Here is a 19,952-nt window from a genome sequence, read left to right as displayed (position 1 = left end):
TTTTAATGTGAAATGGGTGTGATTCCCTTATTTTTTTAAATGTGAAAGGGGTGTGATTCCTCTTCTTTCTATGAATATGTGATTTCGAATGCAAAAGAGGCATACGTCCTCTTTTTATTATGAATGTGTGATTTTCTTATTGTTAAATGTGAAAGGGATGTGATTCCTCTATTTTAGTTACATTTGCAAGGATTGTGATTCCTCTATTTTATTTGAACTTGCAAGGGTGTGATTCCCTTATTTTTTATTGTGAAAGATATGCGATTCTCTTATTTTATTTTAAATTTGCTAATTAAATTTGTGACTAAGTTGAATAGTTATTTGAATTTGTAGGAACATTTATCCTTGAATATCTAAATGGATAAATTTTTGATTAAGAAACCACGTTCTAATAACGATCTATCTGTTAGTTCACATGTAGCTCCAGAAGCTCAAAGAGAGACAATTACATCTTCTTCTTCAAATGTTGATTGTATTCTTGGGGTTGGATGTCTCAAACGGGATCCCGGAGAAAGAAAACCCATCTTTGAATATGATTCTAATATTCGAGATGTTGTGAGGAGACATTATATTTTGATGGGGCCTTATCAACCAAAACTTCGTGTATATCCTAAAACAACATTTGGGACTAGTAATTGGCAATTTAATCCTGAGTGGTTTAATGCTCCAAATTCTGCTTGGTTTGTAAGATAGAGCGGAAGATATTTGAAAATGTAAGTAATGATGCTATTATAGATCGTTTTCAAAATATGAAGTCTCGTCGAGTACAATTGTAAACTGATGATATTTTTTGTGGTAATGTAATTTTTATGTATTGCTCGCTTAGTTATTGTTATTATAAATTTTTTTTTATCTTATCTTTAAAGCAATGGTGCACCCGTTTTCTTAAAATCCTGGATTCGCCTCTGCTTATTGGATACACATGTTTCAAGGGCTATATCAAAGTAATATTGGTACTACCACATCCATATCACAGTAACCAAAGAAAGTCTTAGAAGAACACCAACAAACAAAAACTCTCTACAATATTCCCTTTGATCCTTTTGCACTGTGGCATAACATAATCAAAACTAAGATCCATTTCTTTTGGAGATAAACAATCAAGACCACTATGAATTGAAAGTTTTCTCTGTAGTAGTTACTGTGATTGGAACTCATGATAAATGAACAATACAAAATGATATTTGGGTTCAGGAGAATTTGTGGTGATGATATCTTGAGAAGAAGAGAGTAGATTAACTATTGTTGAAATGAAATTGTAAGGTGAAATTCTTGAATCAGAAAGTAGGAGACATAATTGAGTGATAAACATGGGAGGGGAGAATTAAGAGATAGTGGTTGATTTGGAGTGACAGAGTTATTTAAGCAGATAATTAATCAATAATAGTTTTAAGGGATGTGAGTATCTAATAGTATTTTCAAATAATATATTAATATATGGTATAAAATACTAAAAGTGGTAATATATATAATTGTTTAAAAGTAAAGATAATATTAGTATATATAGTAGTGATGTATGTCTAATAAGATAGTTTATCCTTATTAAAATATATAACAATCATCCGATCCAAATAGAATGTTAGTTATCACAAATAATTGATACACTTGAAGTACTTACTATATAATTTAATTCATTTAGTTTCACCATTACTACCAAAATGACTCTGTGGCCCAATGGATAAGGTGCTGGTCTACGAAACCAGAGATTCTGGGTTCGATCCCCAGCAGAGTCGTATTTAATGTTTTTTAAGTTAGGTTTTCTTATGATATTTTCTGTACTTCGAACATATTATTTTTGAGAGTAACAATTCATGTTTGTTAATTGATTTGAAAATACTTCAACCAATATTATATCAATCGGTGTTTTAAAAGATGTTGGGCTCGGAGCGGGGTACTAGCAAAACGTCTTGAAACTCAAGTGTGAGGCTTAGTTCTGTAAAACTTACGTCCTAAGCACCCAATTGTACGCCCTAAGCATGCCCAATGTTTGGGGCTCGCCTAACCGATCTTACACAAATTATGTGTTAAATTCTTTAATTAACATTATTGACCCTCATAATTCTTGAATAAATTAATGATACTTAATAGTTTTTTAATCTATATAAATAAGAAGATTGAGAGTAACTTAAATAACAAGTTATAGTATCGCATATTTACTATTTAGTAACACCGTGAGGGTGATCATATATTACATAACATTTCTTTTAAAAATACATAGCAAAAAAAATTACTTTTTCACTTATCATTGGTCTTCATGTTTTTTTTTTTGTAATATGCCTCAAAATTATCATATTTTATTTAGCTATTTGAAAGTAATTTTATTTTTATACATGATGAAGTGATGTCTTTATTATAATACTAGTAAGTATTATTTACTTATTGATTTTTTTAGGGGAGGTACATTGTATAGTATGATAATAATATATTTTTAGAAAAGATATTGTTCCAAATGTTTTACGATAAGCAAAAGGACATCAAAATGAAAGAAAATGTGATAATTGAGAAAGACCCCCCTCACCTTCTTGAAATTTTTCATGGAGTACTTGTCAATGGTAGTGACGATGAAGCTAATGCCACACAATCGCGTAATTATGATTTCATCTTTGATTATTTTCACGATTGTTGGAGAAAAAAATCATGTACGACACAAATCAGGATTGCTCACAAACGTGTTTCATTTCGTCATGAATTTGAAATCAAAGGAATTCATTTTAGGCCTAGTGGAATTGACTCATTAAGAGGTGTGAGATTTACATCTCACTATTACTATGCAAAACTAAATCTCCCATGTTGGTATGTTTCAACATACACTACATGATAGCTTATGAAAAAATATACTAATTGTTCATGATAGCTGGGACAGCAATGTGAAGTATAGTGTCTTGCAGAGGTGAAAGGTGGACAAAATTTGGTGCATGAGAAAGATCAACTTTGGTGGAACTCATTTCAAGCGTGGGGCATCCGAGTATATTGAGAGGTATGCGCCAATGGCCTCTTTTGTCTTTCACATTCCACCTTGCAGCTCGTTGAGCACTCATGATATTCATCTATTTGTTCGAATTTTCGGAGGATCCAACACGCACATGGTGATATTTTTGATGAGTCGGAGAAAAATAGCATGAGAATTCTGCCGTTTATGATCGATCCGGACCGGCCTTATAGGCACTTTTCATGACTGGTAGAGTGTTATGAATTAGTCATACCTTACAAAGTTCTTCTCCCTCACTATATATAAAGGCCGCGAAGAAGGTTACGTTGTTTGCTTGAAGATATCAATCATACTGGAATTTCGTTAAGAGTTTGATGCTTGTGAGACTACAAAATGTCAATCGTTTATGTCCCTCACATTAGATTCTCTTTGATATGCAAATTCCAAAATCTAAAAGATCTACTAAGCTATTTACATCTCCAAGCAAAAAGGTTTAGTAAACATCTAGACTTAAATATGTGTATGGAAGTAATTAGAAGTTCCTTCAAAACATCTACACTCATTCGAGCCAATAATATTTGAATGAAACCAACTGATCCTCCATCATTCACACATTGAAAACACAATGTTCCTTGAAAGCTATATATATTTTTCACCCCCTTTTAAAATATCGACGGTTACATGTGGATCCTCTACAAGTAGAATTTCAAAAAATCATTCAATAAAGTAAAGAAATAAAAATATTTTGGGAGAAGAGGGAAGGGAAACAAAAATAAAAGTAATTAAATATGATAGAAGAAAAGACAAATTTAAAATTTTTTCCGCACATTGAACATTTCGTCGCCGGTGATTTCCGTCGTGATCCTAGTCGGAGAAATCAAACTCATCTCTCATCTCACCTGCATCTTCCGCCGCCGGTGACGGTGGCAGCTGCTCAAGCGCCGAGCTGATAGTTTCAACACCAGTTCCTCTTCACTCGGAGGCGATTTACAGCAGCAAACCTCAAATTAGAACTGAAAATGCTCAGAAGAACCACACTGCACTTTACTTCCAAGATTACACTTTTCTCACTTCCAAAACTCCACTTTTCAACCCTTTCTTCTTCATCTTCCCCCTTTTACCAAAACCCCACAAAAATCCTTTCTCAATCAGACATCAAAAACCTCGTCTTCTCTCAGTATCACCATGGCAAGTTTCACAACCTCCTCCAAAACGTTGTCTCTTTACCCTCTTTCCTCCTCACAGCTTGCCGCAATCTCAAACCAAATGACAAGAATACCCTCACTCTTGATTCTGTCTCAACTCATTTTTTCTCACTTCAAGAACTCTCCTATCACCTCTCTACAAATCAATTTGATGTCAATGTTTGCGGCTTTACTATCCCTCCATCTTCAGTTAAAGGTAAACCACTTGTGCTTCCTAATTTGAAGCTTAAAGTAGTTATTGAAGCTATAAGAATGGTTCTTGAATCAATTTATGATGATAGATTTGTGACATTTTGTTATGGTGGACGTGTTAATATGGGAAGACATACCGCTATTCGTTACCTTAAGAACTCTGTTGAGAACCCCAGTTGGTGGTTTACTGTTTGCTTGAATACTGCAAAGTTTGAAAATAAGCATGTTGATAGGTTGTGTAGGGTTATGGAAGAGAAAATTAGTGATGAGGCATTGATTGGCTTGATAAAAGTGTTATTTGAGTCTGAAATAATGAGTATTCAATTGGGTGGTTGTTGTTTAGGTAGAGGGTTTCCTCAAGAATGTGGGTTGAGTTCAATTTTGATTAACATTTACTTTAATAGTTTCGATAAGGAGATTCAAGAACTAAGGCTTAAAACGAGTCGGGAGAATCCGAGAGTTGATGCTAATGACCTTGCTGAGGGATATCAGAGGAATGCTTTCTATAAGCCGTTGAAGATATATGCAGTTAGGTATTTGGATGAGATATTGGTCATCACGTCGGGGACAAAGATGATGACTTTGGATTTGAAGAGTAGGCTTGTGCAGATTCTTGAGAGAGATATGGAATTCGGTATTGATAAGGTTAAGACTGTTATTCATAGTGCTACTTCTGAGAAGATAGAATTTTTGGGGATGGAGCTTCAGGCAGTTAAGCCGTCTGTCTTGCACCCACCAATGTCACAAAAGGCGATTAGGGCGAGGAAGAAGTACCTCCGGCAGAAAGAAGTTAGAGCTGTGGAGTTGAGAAATGCTAAAGAGAGTAATAGGAAGAAATTGGGAATGAAAATATTCAGTCATGTATTTAAGAAAATGAAGCGGGCCAATGGTTTCAAAACTGATTTCCAGATTGAGAGTGAAGTCAACCAAATCTTTGATTCTTGGGCTGAAGAGGTAATGCAAGACTTTTTGGAATCTGTCGATGATCGTTGGGAATGGCACCGGATGCTCTCAGCTGGTGACTTCCTTTCTTTGAAAAGGATCAGAGATCAACTGCCCCTTGAACTCGTAGATGCTTATGACAACTTTCAAGAGCAAGTTGACAGGTACTTAAATCCCATCAAAGCAAAAAGGCTGTTAGAGGAACAAGTAAAGATAGCAGAGGAAGAAGAGGAGCGGAAATACTCTGATCAAACGGTGGCAGATCTGACAAAGTTATGCCTAAAAGTTGAGGCGCCCTTAGAAATTGTTAAGAAGGCAGTCAAACTGATTGGATTTACAAATAATATGGGCCGTCCTAGGCCGATTAGCTTACTTATGGTTCTTGAAGATGCTGATATCATCAAGTGGTATGCTGGTATTGGGAGAAGGTGGCTTGATTTCTTTTGCTGCTGCCACAACTTCAGAAAGTTGAAGATTATAGTATCTTATCATTTAAGATTCTCGTGCATCTTGACTTTAGCAGAGAAGCATGAGTCCTCAAAGAAGGAAGCAATCAGACATTACACCAAGGATCTGAAAGTTTCTGATGTTGATGGGGTCGAAGAAATGTATTTTCCCACAGAAAGGGAAGTCAAAATGATGGGAGATAATGATCTCATTGATCCAAATCCTGTGGATGGTTCTCTGGGGATGACATTGATTAGATTAGCTTCTGATGAGCCCTCTTACTGTTGTGCTGCTCATTTTTGTGACAGAAGAGATACTATTGTCTACCGAATTAGGTTACTTCAGAATCTTCTTAATTTGGATTCGTTTGATCGAAGTAAGTGGGTTCCAGGAATGGGTGCTATACACGAGAATTTGAATAAGAGATGCATCCCTTTATGCTCTGACCATATTAGTGAATTGTACTTAGGTAGACTGACTTTGCAAGACACTGATTATGCTTCTCTTTTGCATGTGGATTAGTTGATGTCCGACATTATTGTCGGAGTGACATCAAAACTGCTGTAAATTAATAAGAAACATACCCAGTGTACTCAACCACAGCTTGTATATCCATATTTGAGATGTGGTCTTTTTGTTGTGAGAGCCATCCTGCTTATAGTACAATTTGTTTCAGAAAAGCATGGTCAGTTATGCAAAGCATCAGCTATTGAGAAAAGCTGAAGAGTTTTCCAGAATCTGTAGTGGAAGCAATAATTCTTTTGATTGGATTACTGTTGGAGGTTATGCCACATGCATAAAAGATGTCTGTGAAAACACAATTTGGCCTTCCTGTACCACCAATCATGGCTATCTAGAAATAGATGATATGAAGACTATGAGAGTATGCTTTCTGAAAGGTCAGTAACTGCATGGGGACTAGTTGGTCTATAGTTTACTTTTACAACCTTTCTGGTGTCTGTCACCTGCATTTCTCATCTGGGCTTTCAGCTTCCCCCTTGCTTTCTTTTGTAAGTGTTGCATATCAGATATTGCTTTTCTCATCTATTTGATTGATAGGTTATAATGTTGTACATTGATCATGAACTAGGACCCTTATTTGTGAGTTAAACTTGAAATATTTTCGGTCTGTTCCTATGAAAGACCTGCATGTTCTTCTCCTCTAAAATCCAAGGAATATAACAAATTGAAGTTCTCTAGTAAGCTGAACCTTGACTATTTTGACCATTTTTTACATCAGTACTGGCCAGTGGAAATGGAGTAGAAGAATTGTTGTGGAAGGTGATCTTTGACAATCTTTCCACCACTCTAAGTGCAACTCAAGCATTTATGTTATCAGAAACGCACAAATAAGTACTGTTGTAGTTGAACATACATGAGAAAATACCGCTGTCTAGAGTGGCTACAGAAAACTTAATTTTACTTTCTATTTATAAATCAAAAGGTTTCATTTATATATATTAAATTAATGAAAAAGGAAAAGTTTCTCTATTTTAGTTTGACAAGTTCTTCATAAACAAGGTACAATATTTTCGGAATTTAATGATCAATCTCATGTGCAGGAGTGCACCATTGTTGTGTCTAAGATCTTGGCGCCTGATATGGCCTATTAACAGACATGGCCTATTAGCATCAAGCCGCAGCGGAGCCCAAGTTTTCCTTTTCCACTCCAATGCAATAAACTTACAAAAAAGACGAACAAAAATGGGTAAGAAGCGAGGGTTAAAAGATGAATAAAAATGGGTTATATTATTAGGCGGGTCGGGTCGGGTCGGGTCGGATTAAAATTGGGTAATTTAAGTAAAATTGAGTGATTTTTTGGGTTTTCCATTCTATTAAGGGGTATAAATGGTGAAATTAGTAACGGCTAGGGTATAAATAATTTTATTTTAACGATAGGGGTATAGTTAACTAATAAATCAAAGTTGAGGAGTATTTTTTATCCTTTTCCTTATACATAAACTACTTTAGAGAGACTCTTTTTTATATCTAAAACTGCTCTCAACTAAAAAACATGATTAGGAAGATTCTGCAGTTTAGGTTGATAACAAACTTACCTTGAGGAAATATATGCAGTAAAAAATGTAATCAACCACACAACATCGACTTAATGATGTATTTTCATTGTATAAATACTGTAATTTACAGCATTTCTGATGTCACTCTGACAATAATGATAGACATCAACTAATCCACATGCAAAAGAGAAGGACGTCTCTTCCTATTATTGCGAAGTAGAATTCACCAAGTGTTGGATTTTTCACCCACCAAAAGGGAACATGAGCTGGGTTTAGACCGTCAAGTTAGTTTTACCCTATTGATGATAGTGTCGCAATAGTAATTCAACCTAGTACACGAGAGAAACCGTTGATTCACACAACTGATCATCGCGTTTGGTTGAAAAGCAAGTGGCGCGAAGCTACCGTTTGTTGGATTATGACTTAATGTCTTTAAGTCAGAATTCGGGCTAGAAGCAACGCATGCGCCCGACGTCCGTTTTGCCGATTCACAGTAGGGGCCTATGGCCCCCAAGCGCACATGTGTTGGCTAAGTCGTCGCGACGGAAGCGTCGTAGTGACCTGAAGTACAATTTGCATCGAGCGGTGGGTACAATCCTTCGCAAATGACTTAAATACGCGAAGGGGTATTGTACGTGGCAGAGTGGCCTTGCTGGCACGATCCACTGAGATTCAGCCCTTTGTCGCTCTGATTCATCCCCCAACCTCAAATCCAATCATTTCTAACTTTTCAAAAGCGAGGTTTATGTATTGCTTACTTCCTTGGAAGAAAAAAAAACGTTAAGTGTTAGAAAAATAAGTATTGAGAATAACATCGTAAATGAAATGTTACTATTTTGCCGCTAAGTGTTGAACTATATGTTCTATGCCGACCAATAAGTTGTCCAATAACGATGTCTCATTGCGAGGTTTTTTGTGACGTTTAGTTCATTTCTCATGCCTAATGAAATGTCAAGGGCCCAATAATGATCACCATCATAAGTTTTTTGGGATGTTGAGTGTGATCCTAAACCCAAGTGACATATCGAGATGCATACGGGTCTACGTAGACAACATGGGCGTCCCACACGCGTAGGCCTGGCGACATCAGCTAAGCATGCACGCATCAGATAGGTGACGTCAGCCGAGGCCAGACGACATCAACCAAGGTCTGAACGCATCAGGCATGCAACGTCAGACAAGGTCAGGCGACATCAGCCGAGGCCTGCGCGCATCATACTCTTGTTTTAGCTTATGAATGATAGTTTCTATTTCTACTCAAAAACTCTTGTTTTTATTGTAAAAAAACATAGTCAAACACCTTAATTTTTTTTAAATAAGCACTTTTTGCATAAAATAAATATTTTTGACTTTTCAGAACCCAAATGTACATTCACATAAGTTTCCCATTCAAGAATGTGCTAGTTGGGTGAAGGGCTAAGAGTAATTCGTTTAAGAAATTTATAGTATTTCTCTAAATTAACACCAATAATGTAAAGAAACTAAAATTAAAAAAAAAAACACATGTAATTTATTGCTGAGAAAATTATGTGTATAGATATTTCATGTTATTATTCTATAGTCCTTAGCCCTCACACTGCATATTATATCTCTAAAAATCGAAAATTTAAATGCATTATACATTTGTTGGCTATATTAAGTGTTACAATAAGCTAATTACTGATGATTTACTTGGACTTTTCTAATACAAAAAAACAACTCTAGGGGAGTGATTAAAGGACAATGGAGGAAAACATATATATTGAAGAAAGTAAAGGTAGTGAGTTTTTAATTTGTTTTGATTTTTGTGGCTGCTTGAGTCAATGGAGTTCAAGCGTTGGTGGAATCACCGGCAAGGGTGGTAGTAGGATGAATAAAATCGCTTCAAATTTAACCAGAGGTCTACAGTTGAAATCTTGGGTATGAAAAAAGATTTTGTTTGAAAACACTTCCTTTCTTCTTAAATAAGAGTTATACAATGTGAATTCAAATTAATTAGGATCCAATACAAAAATCAAATTTAGATGAGAAACTTAAAAAGAAGAAGAAATTATCGTTGGAATCACTGATAAAGGTTGTGGTAGGATGGATAGGGTCGCTGCAATTGTAACCAAAGGTCTCGAGCTGAAGCTTAGATATGAAAAATGTTATGTTAGAAAATACATTCCCTCCCCTTAGATAGGCCTTATTACACAAGGTGAATCCAAATTAGCCGAAACTCAATATAAAAATAAAAATAAAATAAAAAAATTATCATTGGAATACTAGATGTAAAAGTGTTATATAATGTTTTCACTTTCAAATGTCAACATGACTCCGTGGCCCAATGGATAAGGCGCTGGTCTACGAAACCAGAGATTCTGGGTTCGATCCCCAGCGGAGTCGCTTGTGTTATATTTATTTTTTTAAGAAAGTTCTTATTTTTGTCACTACTTGGTAAATTCAAGCACTATGCTAAGAGAAACTAAATATTAAAGTGGAAATACATACGTAGATGATCGAGTTCATCATCTTATTCGGAACTAGATATATTACTTGTATGAAAATAGATAAGATGGTCAAGCTCATCTTATTTTTGTCACTTCTTGGTAAGTTTGAGCACTATGCTAAGCGAAACTAAATATTAAATACTAAGTACGTGGATTATCGAGTTCATCATCTTATTCAGAACTAGATATATTACTTATATGAAAATAGATAAGATGGTCAGGCTCATCATCTTGATCGGAACTAGATATAGTACTTAAGTGGAAACCGGTAGAGAGTTATGCTCATTATCTCTGAATTTCAACGGCTTGGTTTCAAAATCTAGACAATTTTTTTTGTTCAATAAAAGAAGTCAAATTAATATATACACTAATAATTGGGCTCATAGTAAAATATTTATAAATATTTAAGAAATTTCTAAACATATACATATACAAAGTTATCAGAACTAAAATCACAAAGGGAAAAAAGAAGTGGGTGTGTGGAACACATCAATTATCCCTATAACTATAACTGAAGGCAAATAAAAACTAAAACATGTGTATATATTAATGTGATTAATCTGTGTTATTAATGTGATTTTCTATAACGTATTTCACCTGAAAATATTAATCTCTATAAACAAACTGGTGTGGGTCTAATCATTCATCTTTCATGCGCTAACATTATCAAACTCGTGTATATATTAAGCTCTTGCTCTTCTAGAATTCAAGAAGATGTTTGTCATCAACCCTTTTGCTTCTACTTTTGAGGAATGTGAAGGTCTTTCTCCAAAGACACTTTCATGGAATACGAGCACGGATTGTTGCTCGTGGGATGGAGTTTATTGTGATGAGACGACAAGCGAAGTGATTGAGCTTGACCTCAGATGTAGCCAACTTCAAGGCAAGTTCCTTTCCAACAGTAGCATCTTCCAACCCTCTGCTCTCAAAAGGCTCGATTTATCTATGAATGATTTCTCTGACTCAAACATTTCACCTAATTTCGGTGGATTTTCTAGCTTGACATATCTTTATCTATCCTATTCGACGTTCACAGGTCAGATACGTTCTGAAATTTCTAATCTTTCTAAACTAAGTTCTCTTCGTATCTATGGTTACTCAACTAGTTTAACACTTGGACCGCACAAACTTGGACAGCTTCTTAAGAACTTGACCGAATTAAGAGAGCTTGAGCTTTCCAATATGGGCATCTCTTCAACCATTCCTCCAAATTTCTCTTCTTATTTAACAACTATGCGTCTTCTGTGCACACAATTATATGGGATATTACCTGAAAGAGTTTTCCACCTTCCAAACTTGAGATTGCTTGATTTATCAAGGAATTCTCAACTTTCAGTCAGCTTTCCAATAACCAAATGGAATAGCAGTGCATCTCTGAAGGATTTATCTCTAAATGGTGTGAATTTTACAAATGTACCTGAACCCATGAGTAACTTTTTTGGACCTGTTTGACTATTCAATGAAAATTGGACACAACTAGAATCACTAAATCTTCAATCCAATTTCCTAACAGGTCCAATTCCTTCTGATGTTAGTGGATGTGAAAGCCTACAGCTACTCTCGATGTCATCAAACAGTTTGAATGGAACGATACCATCCTAGATATCCTCCCTTCCGTCCCTGAAATATTTAGACTTGAGCAATAACGGCTTCAGTGGCCAACTTGAGGAGTTCAAATCCAAACTGTTTTGGATAGATCTAAAAAAAAATTACTTGCAAAGTTCCATTCCAAACTCACTCCTAAACCAGGAAAACTTGGATGTTTCTTAGCCTATCATCAAACAATTTCAGTGATAATCTATATTTTAGCATGTTTTCAAACTTGAGTGGACTAGGCACACTTAATCTTTCATATAATAGTTTCTCATGGGCTGATAAGGATCAAGTCAAGTCTAATTTGCTCTACTCTCTTTATGACTTGGATTTGCACTCCAATTTGCTGCAAGGGTCACTACCTATTCCACCAAGTTCTATAGAGAACTTCTACATATCACCTAATAAGCTTAGCGGACATATCCCTTCGACTATTTGCAAACTAGAATTTCTGAGAGTTCTAGATTTGGAAAGTAATAGTTTGAATGGAGCAATCCCACCTTGTTTTGGTAACATGAGCGCAATTGAGGTTTTAGATTTGCGCTACAATAATCTTAGTGGGACAATTCAAACAAACTTTAGTGTTGGAAATCCACTCAGAAGCTTTAATTTACGTGGAAATAAGTTAGAGGGGGAAATCCCACATTCTTTGATCAATAGCAAGCGACTGGAAGTACTTGATTTAGGAAACAATGAGTTGAATGACACATTTCCAATGTGGTTGGGAACTCTACCAAACTTGATGGTTTTGATCTTGAGATCAAATAAATTGCATGGACCCATCAGAACATCAAAGACTAAGAGATTGTTTCCTCAACTTCGAATTATAGACATCTCATCCAATGGATTTTATGGGGATTTACCAACACATCTTTTGGAGAATTTTCAAGCCATGAAGAAAGTTGATGAAAACATGAAAACCCCAATGTATATTGGAGATTACTATTACAAAGATTCCATAACAATTTCATCAAAAGGAATGAACATAGAACTGGTTAGAATTTTTTCGATGTACAGAGTCGTTGATCTTTCAAGCAATAGATTTGAAGGTAACATTCCAAGTGTTATAGGAAATCTCACCTCACTAGTTCTGTTGAACCTATCTCATAATAGTTTGGAAGGCCATATACCAACATCACTTGGAAGTGTATCAGTGCTTCAATCATTGGATCTCTCATTTAACAAACTTGGTGGAGAGATACCAGTGCAACTTGCATCTCTGACATTTCTTGGATTCTTAAGTGTCTCTCACAATCATCTCGTTGGATGCATCCCTAGTGGAAACCAGTTTGCTACGTTTGAAAGTGGTTCATTTGAAGGGAATGATGAATTGCGAGGCTTTCCAATTTCAAAAGATTGTGGTGGAAGTGGTCGTGGTCATGTACCACAATCAACGACTCCATCCACACTAGATGATCAAGAAGAAGATTCTGGCTTTGAGATAAGTTGGGAAGCGGTTCTGATGGGCTACGGTTGTGGACTCATTATTGGAATATCCTTAATATATATTATGTCATCAACTCGCAAACCGATACAGCTTTTCAGGATGATTGCAGAATGGGAACACAAAGCTATAACCATGAGAAAGAAAAAGAAAGTGGCCAGACAAGTCAGGTATTCAACTCTAACTCTACACTAAATCTTCTGCTCAAGTCTAACTATATTAGCAGTGTTTCCTTCAAATGTTTTGTAACTAACTACTAGTTTAAATGATGAAAGTTCTATTATTTTTCAAAACCACTCCTTTGTGGCATTAATTATTGATGCTAAGTTCTGTGAAACAAGAAAAGAACGTTGCTATATCACGATATTCAGATAAAGATTTTCTAATGTCTTAAGCAATACTACAAATAAGATATACAGGAAAAAAGGTGGGAAAGGAGAATTTACCTTATCTTTGTTTCATATATACTCCCTCCGTTTCAATTTGATTGTCTGGTTTTAAGAAATAATGAAAAATAAATTGAAACAGAGGGAGTATATATATATATATATATATATATAGAACTAGGAGGCTAGAGAATACAACTCAACTTGGATCAAAATCTGACAGCAATATACCAGTCACCTATAGCACATAAAATTATCGCACTATAGTTACTTTGAATATAATATTTTTTCTTGGCATCATACTTCAGTTCAGTTGGCTTTTTCTTTACAATTAATGTATTTCACAACTTCATATATGTCACTCTCTCTGTCTCAAATTATTTGTCGTGATTCCTTTCCACCCCCTTAAAAAATATTAATTAGGAGAATTTTTAACTATATTACCCTTTGTTGATATTTGAACCACCATAACATCACCCCATAATTGAGGTATTTGTAGTCTTCAAGAACAATAACTACAATGGTGAAATAAGGAAAATAATTAATTTGTCCTAAACTTCTAAAACGACAAATAATTTGAGAAGGAGGGAATAACTCTACCGTCTCTAGAAACAAACAAGTATCAAAATAGATCAATAAATGAGTATACTATTGTTGCATCACAAGGAGGAGAGGAAAGTGAAATGGTAGTGCTTGGAAAGAGTATATTATTGTTGGGGAGTTGTTAATTAAGAGACAAAATGAAATATGGAATATTCCACTGCACCAATCCAATCAATCTGTATACTTGTCAATTAGTTACTCCATCCGTCCAATTTTTGTGATACCTGTCGAATTTCGAGGTCAAACGAGTTTTTTATTCAATATAACATATATACTTTGAATTGTTAATTATTGTGTCTTAAAGTACTCTTTTGCATAGTTTCCAAATACTGAAGTTTCTTTCAAAGTATTTAAAGATTATGTGTCCGGATTTAGGGTTCAAATTAAGATGTTTGACTCTCGATATTCAAACAACGCCACATAAATTGGGACGAAAGAAGTAATGAAAGTTTTTTCTAAAGAAGGAATTAATCAGTAATAAAAGTTCTACGAAATGTTTTTTGAAGGATGGAATCTATTGATAGATGCATGCTGTGTAGATTACTATATCTCCCTAACATGAACAATGTACAACTTATTATATTTTCTTCACTCTTTTGTAATTAAAGTGTATACACCACGATGACTGAAGAATGGGACATAGAATTATAATGAGAAAGCAAAAGAAAGTGGCCAGAAAAGTCAGGTAGCTTAATAGACATTTTGAGCCATTAATGAATAGCAATTCAATTGGTTTCTGTAAAGCTGATATACCCTTCGTTGAAAAAGTGAAATATTTATAACTCTAGTCTTTACACAAATGGCCCAGATATACCCTTCCGTCGTGTCAATTATTTAGTGTCCCAATATGTCAGTCCTTTGTCTATTTTTACCTCTCCTTGGAAGCTCCCACCCTTTTTCTCCCTTGGTGACTCGAACCCACAACCTCACTGTTGTTGGGGGTGGAGGGTGTTTACCATCCGAGCAACCCCTCTTGTCTAATAAGCCAGTCTGACTATTGTCTCTCAAGAAAAAAAAAACATGATTACTTCAAATCCTATGTGAGCTTACATTTTCTTTATTAAATTCCTTAACCAGAAATTATAACAAAGTTCCATTTCTTAAAATATCCATATCTCAATGAAAGCATTCATGTAAATTCAGAAAATTAATCATGTCTAACTAATCAACATCATTCTAGCTTGAAACTAACAACCAAATTCACCAGGTTTTGTTTTATGAACACTTCTCAAACCAAATCAATATCTTCAGAGCATGGAAAATATACTTAAGAACCTAAAAATGACCAACTTAATGCGACGAACGGTTTTGCTTCCTGTTAGAATAGAAATATGTACATATACTCCTACTTAGAATAGGAAGAAGAATAGGAATCCTAGTTAGAAAAGGATTTCAATGTATTGTCTATAAATAGGGTCTCAATGTAACAATTTAGATACACAATTCAATAATATCTTTCCCATATATTTCTCACATGGTATCAGAGCATTGGTGAGAAATTTTAAGTCATCGTATCAAATTCCGGCGACGACGGTTGGGACTGATTTGTGTCATCTTTCGTTCTGAAGGTGTTGTGCGAAAGACAACACCATCACGAGGCTCGGGAAGCTCAGGCGACCAGACCCCAATCAGATCCACCGAAAAACAACACCCCACGCGCCCCCACGCGCCGGTCGGAGGTGGAAACTTCCCGGCGAGATCTGTCCACGCGCTGGCGCGTGACTGCTGCTCCAGTCATCTTTTTGTGAGCTGTTTTCTTCTGTTGAGGTCGCCCAGTATTTCCGACCAGATTCCATTCAGTTTTCTCTAGATCTGATCACCGGAATTAGGGTTCCGGTGATTTTCAGGCAGTTTCCGGCGAGTTCCCGGTGAAATCAGATTTTTCAAGCCACTGTGGGTAGATTCCGGCAGTTTCCAGCTCTTTTCAAGTCAAATTTCGAAAAATGTCTTTCGGATGTGATGTTTTTGGCTCCAAAAATACGGGGATTGGAAGTTCAAGCCTTACAATCACTTCAGAACCATTAATGGGAAGTTCAAACTATTTAGCTTGGGCTTCTTCAGTTGCGTTGTGGTGCAAAGGTCAAGGTATTCACGATCACTTAACAAACAATGCTTGGGTTGAAGATGAAAAGACAAAGTCTAGTGACGAAGGTGCAAAAGCCAAAGCACAATGGGAGAAAGTGGATGCCCAATTATGTAGTCTCCTTTGGCGCTCTATTGATTCTAAGTTGATGCCCTTGTTTCGCCCATCCCAGACATGTTATTTAGTTTGGGAAAAGGCACGTGCTTTATACACTAATGACATATCTCGATTCTATGATGTGATATCTTGGATGACCAACTTAAAGAAACAAGAATCCGATATGTCTACTTACTTGGGACAAGTACAGGCAGTCATGGAGGAATTTGAAACATTGATGCCTATCACTACAAACGTGGAAAATTAACAAGAGCAAAGGCATACATTGTTTCTAGTTCTTACACTTGCTGGACTTCCTACTGACCATAACTCTGTGCGTGACCAGATTCTAGCCAGTCCTACAGTTCCCTCAATTGATGAATTATTCTCTCGTCTGCTTTGTCTTGCTGCACCTTCCAGTCACAAAGTGGATGACTCCTCTATTCTTGCATCTCAAACCACAGAAAAGCGTACATATCAGTCTATGGAGAATCGGCGAGGGGGAGGGCGTTTGGGAAAACCTCGATCCAAGTGTAGTCATTGTCATAAACCTGGACACACTCGTGATATATGTTATATTTTGCATGGTCCACCACCCAGTTATGATCCTATTGTTCTTAAGGAATATAATGAGTTCCTTCGAAATCGCGCAAGTAAACAGACATCTCGACCAGTAGCATATGGTGCTCAACCTAATCAACCATCCAATAATGCTCATATTGCTCAGACAGAATATGATGAGTTCCTTCAATATCGTGCAAATAAACAAACGTCTCCACAAGTAGTTTCGGTTGCACAACCTGATGTTTCTGTTGCGGGTAATTCTTTTGCTTGTGTGTCACAGTCTAGTACTCTTGGATCATGGGTCATGGACTCAGGGGCTTCTGATCATATCTCTGGTAATAAATCACTTTTGTCCGATATTGTTTATTCACAATCTCTTCCAGGGAAAGATAAATTAGCCCCTCGTGCCCTCAAATGTGTCTTTCTTGGTTACTCTCGAGTTCAAAAAGGGTATCGTTGTTATTCACATGATCTTCATCGTTACCTTATGTCCGCTGATGTTACATTCTTTGAGTCTCAGCCTTACTATACGTCTTCTGATCATCCTAATGTTTCTATGGTCTTACCCATACCTCAGGTTTTACCTGTACCAACTTTTGAGGAATCTGCGATTACTTCTACATCTCCAGATGTAGTGCCACCACTCCTAACTTATCATCGTCGTCCGCGTCCAGCTCTAGTACCAGATGATTCATGTCTTGCGCCAGACCCTGCTCGTACTGCGGACTTGCCTCCTCCTAGCCAACCACTTGCACTTCAAAAAGGTATACGATCCACTCGAAATACTAACCCTCATTATACCTTCTTGAGTTATCATCGTCTATCATCACCCCATTATGCCTTTGTATCATCTTTGTCTTCTATTTCCATTCCTAAGACTACAGGTGAAGCACTTTCTCATTCTGGATGGAGGCAGGCTATGGTTGATGAGATGTCTGCTTTGCATAAGAGTGGTACTTGGGAGCTTGTCTCTCTTCCTGCAAGTAAATCTACTGTTGGTTATCGTTGGGTTTATGTAGTCAAAATTGGTCCAGACGGTTAGGTTGATCGGCTTAAGGCTCGCCTTGTTGCCAAAGGGTATACTCAGATATTTGGGCTAGATTATAGCGACACTTTCGCCCCTGTGGCTAAAATAGCATTTGTCCGTCTTTTTCTATCTATGGCAGCCGTTCGTCATTGGCCTCTTCATCAGTTGGACATTAAGAATGCTTTTTTACATGGTGATCTTGAGGAGGAAATCTATATGGAGCAACCACCTGGTTTTGTTGCTTAGGGGGAGTCTAGTAGCCTTGTATGTCGATTGCGTAGGTCACTCTATGGTCTGAAGCAGTCTCCTAGAGCTTGGTATGGGAAGTTCAGCACAGTTATTCAACAATTTGGCATGACTCGTAGTGGAGCTGATCACTCTGTGTTTTATCGGCATTCTGCACCAAATCAGTGTATCTATTTGGTTGTGTACGTTGATGATATTGTTATCACTGGTAATGATCAAGATGGTATCACCAAATTGAAGCAACATCTCTTTAAGCACTTCCAGACTAAAGACCTTGGCAGATTGAAGTATTTTCTAGGTATTGAGGTTGCTCAGTCTAGATCAGGTATTGTTATTTCTCAACGCAAGTATGCCTTAGACATTCTTGAGGAGACGGGAATGATGGGATGTAGACCTATTGACACTCCTATGGATCCGAATGTTAAACTCCTTCCAGGACAGGGGGAGCCACTTAGTAATCTTGAAAGGTATAGACGGCTCGTTGGAAAATTGAACTATCTCACAGTAACTAGACCTGACATCTCTTTTCCTGTGAGTGTTGTAAGTCAGTTTATGACTTCCCCTTGTAATAGTCATTGGGAAGCAGTTGTTCGTATCTTGCGATATATAAAGTAAGCTCCTGGTAAAGGACTACTCTATGAGGATCAAGGTCATGAGCATATCACTGGATATACAGACGCTGATTGGGCAGGATCACCCTCTGATAGACGTTCGACATTCGGATATTGTGTTTTAGTAGGAGGTAATTTGGTGTCGTGGAAGAGTAAGAAACAAAGTGTGGTTGCTCGATCTAGTGCAGAATCAGAATATCGAGCAATGGCAGCAGTAACTTGTGAGCTAGTCTGGATCAAATAGTTGCTGGGAGAACTAAAATTTGGCGAAATTGATCAGATGGAACTTGTGTGTGACAATCAAGCAGCTCTTCATATTGCATCAAATCCAGTGTTTCATGAAAGGACTAAGCACATTGAGATTGACTGTCACTTTGTCAGAGAAAAGATACTCTCAGGAGATATTGTTACGAAATTTGTGAAGTCAAATGATCAGCTTGCAGATATCTTCACCAAGTCCCTCACAAATCCTCGTATTAATTACATCTGTAACAAGCTAGGTACATATGATTTGTATGCACCAACTTGAGGGGGAGTGTTAGAATAGAAATATGTACATATACTCCTACTTAGAATAGGAAGAAGAATAGGAATCCTAGTTAGAAAAGGATTTCAATGTATTGTCTATAAATAGGGTCTCAATGTAACAATTTAGATACACAATTCAATAATATCTTTCCCATATATTTCTCACACTTCCAAACTTGGTAATTCTAGTAACACATAAAAATTCTGTAAAGGTCACTAATGATTTCCTTCTAAAATCTTGGACATGATAATATGTATGACAGTTAGACATCATCCATCTTTTCACTTATTTGATAAGCTAAGAACTCCAGGCAATTAAATTAATACTAGAAAGCTCAACAATCAACCAAAAACTTCATATGTGAAATTCATACCCCCGCATGCAGGAAATGTGAAGTTGTGAAAGAAGATGACTAATTGAAAAGTAATTATGTCAAAGAATACAATAGCAGAAAGAAAAGAAGAACTCTTCGCCCAAATAAACATCTAAATTATGTTAGATAATTTCAGCTAATACCGATTCAAAAATAAAACTGAATCTATTTTGAAACAGCAGCCCATTTGAAGTAA

The 19,952-nt window shown here is 36.4% G+C and overlaps 1 protein-coding gene, 2 non-coding genes and 1 pseudogene across 3 annotated transcripts; all 4 read left to right on the top strand.

Annotated features, from left to right (window-relative positions):
* The first annotated feature begins 1,660 nt into the window (after positions 1 to 1,660).
* Positions 1,661 to 1,733, top strand: TRNAR-ACG (transfer RNA arginine (anticodon ACG)). Its single transcript has one exon. It is a non-coding gene; the product is annotated as a tRNA-Arg (tRNA).
* A 2,163-nt stretch (positions 1,734 to 3,896) lies between these two features.
* On the top strand, positions 3,897 to 6,280 carry LOC125830214 (nuclear intron maturase 3, mitochondrial). Its single transcript, XM_049509418.1, has one exon. It carries the CDS (start codon positions 3,949 to 3,951, stop codon positions 6,235 to 6,237), a length of 2,289 nt encoding a protein of 762 aa, XP_049365375.1. The 5' UTR covers positions 3,897 to 3,948; the 3' UTR covers positions 6,238 to 6,280.
* Positions 6,281 to 6,397: 117 nt separating this feature from the next.
* On the top strand, positions 6,398 to 15,949 carry LOC125830166 (receptor-like protein Cf-9 homolog; annotated as a pseudogene).
* On the top strand, positions 10,025 to 10,097 carry TRNAR-ACG (transfer RNA arginine (anticodon ACG)). The gene has a single exon. It is a non-coding gene; the product is annotated as a tRNA-Arg (tRNA).
* Positions 15,950 to 19,952: the final 4,003 nt, after the last annotated feature.

The sequence above is a fragment of the Solanum verrucosum genome, unplaced genomic scaffold (genome assembly GCF_900185275.1).
Source record: "Solanum verrucosum unplaced genomic scaffold, falcon-dt-bn FXZP01000072.1, whole genome shotgun sequence".
In the NCBI taxonomy this organism is placed as follows: Eukaryota; Viridiplantae; Streptophyta; class Magnoliopsida; order Solanales; family Solanaceae; genus Solanum; species Solanum verrucosum.
This window is presented reverse-complemented; position numbering and strand designations above follow the sequence as displayed.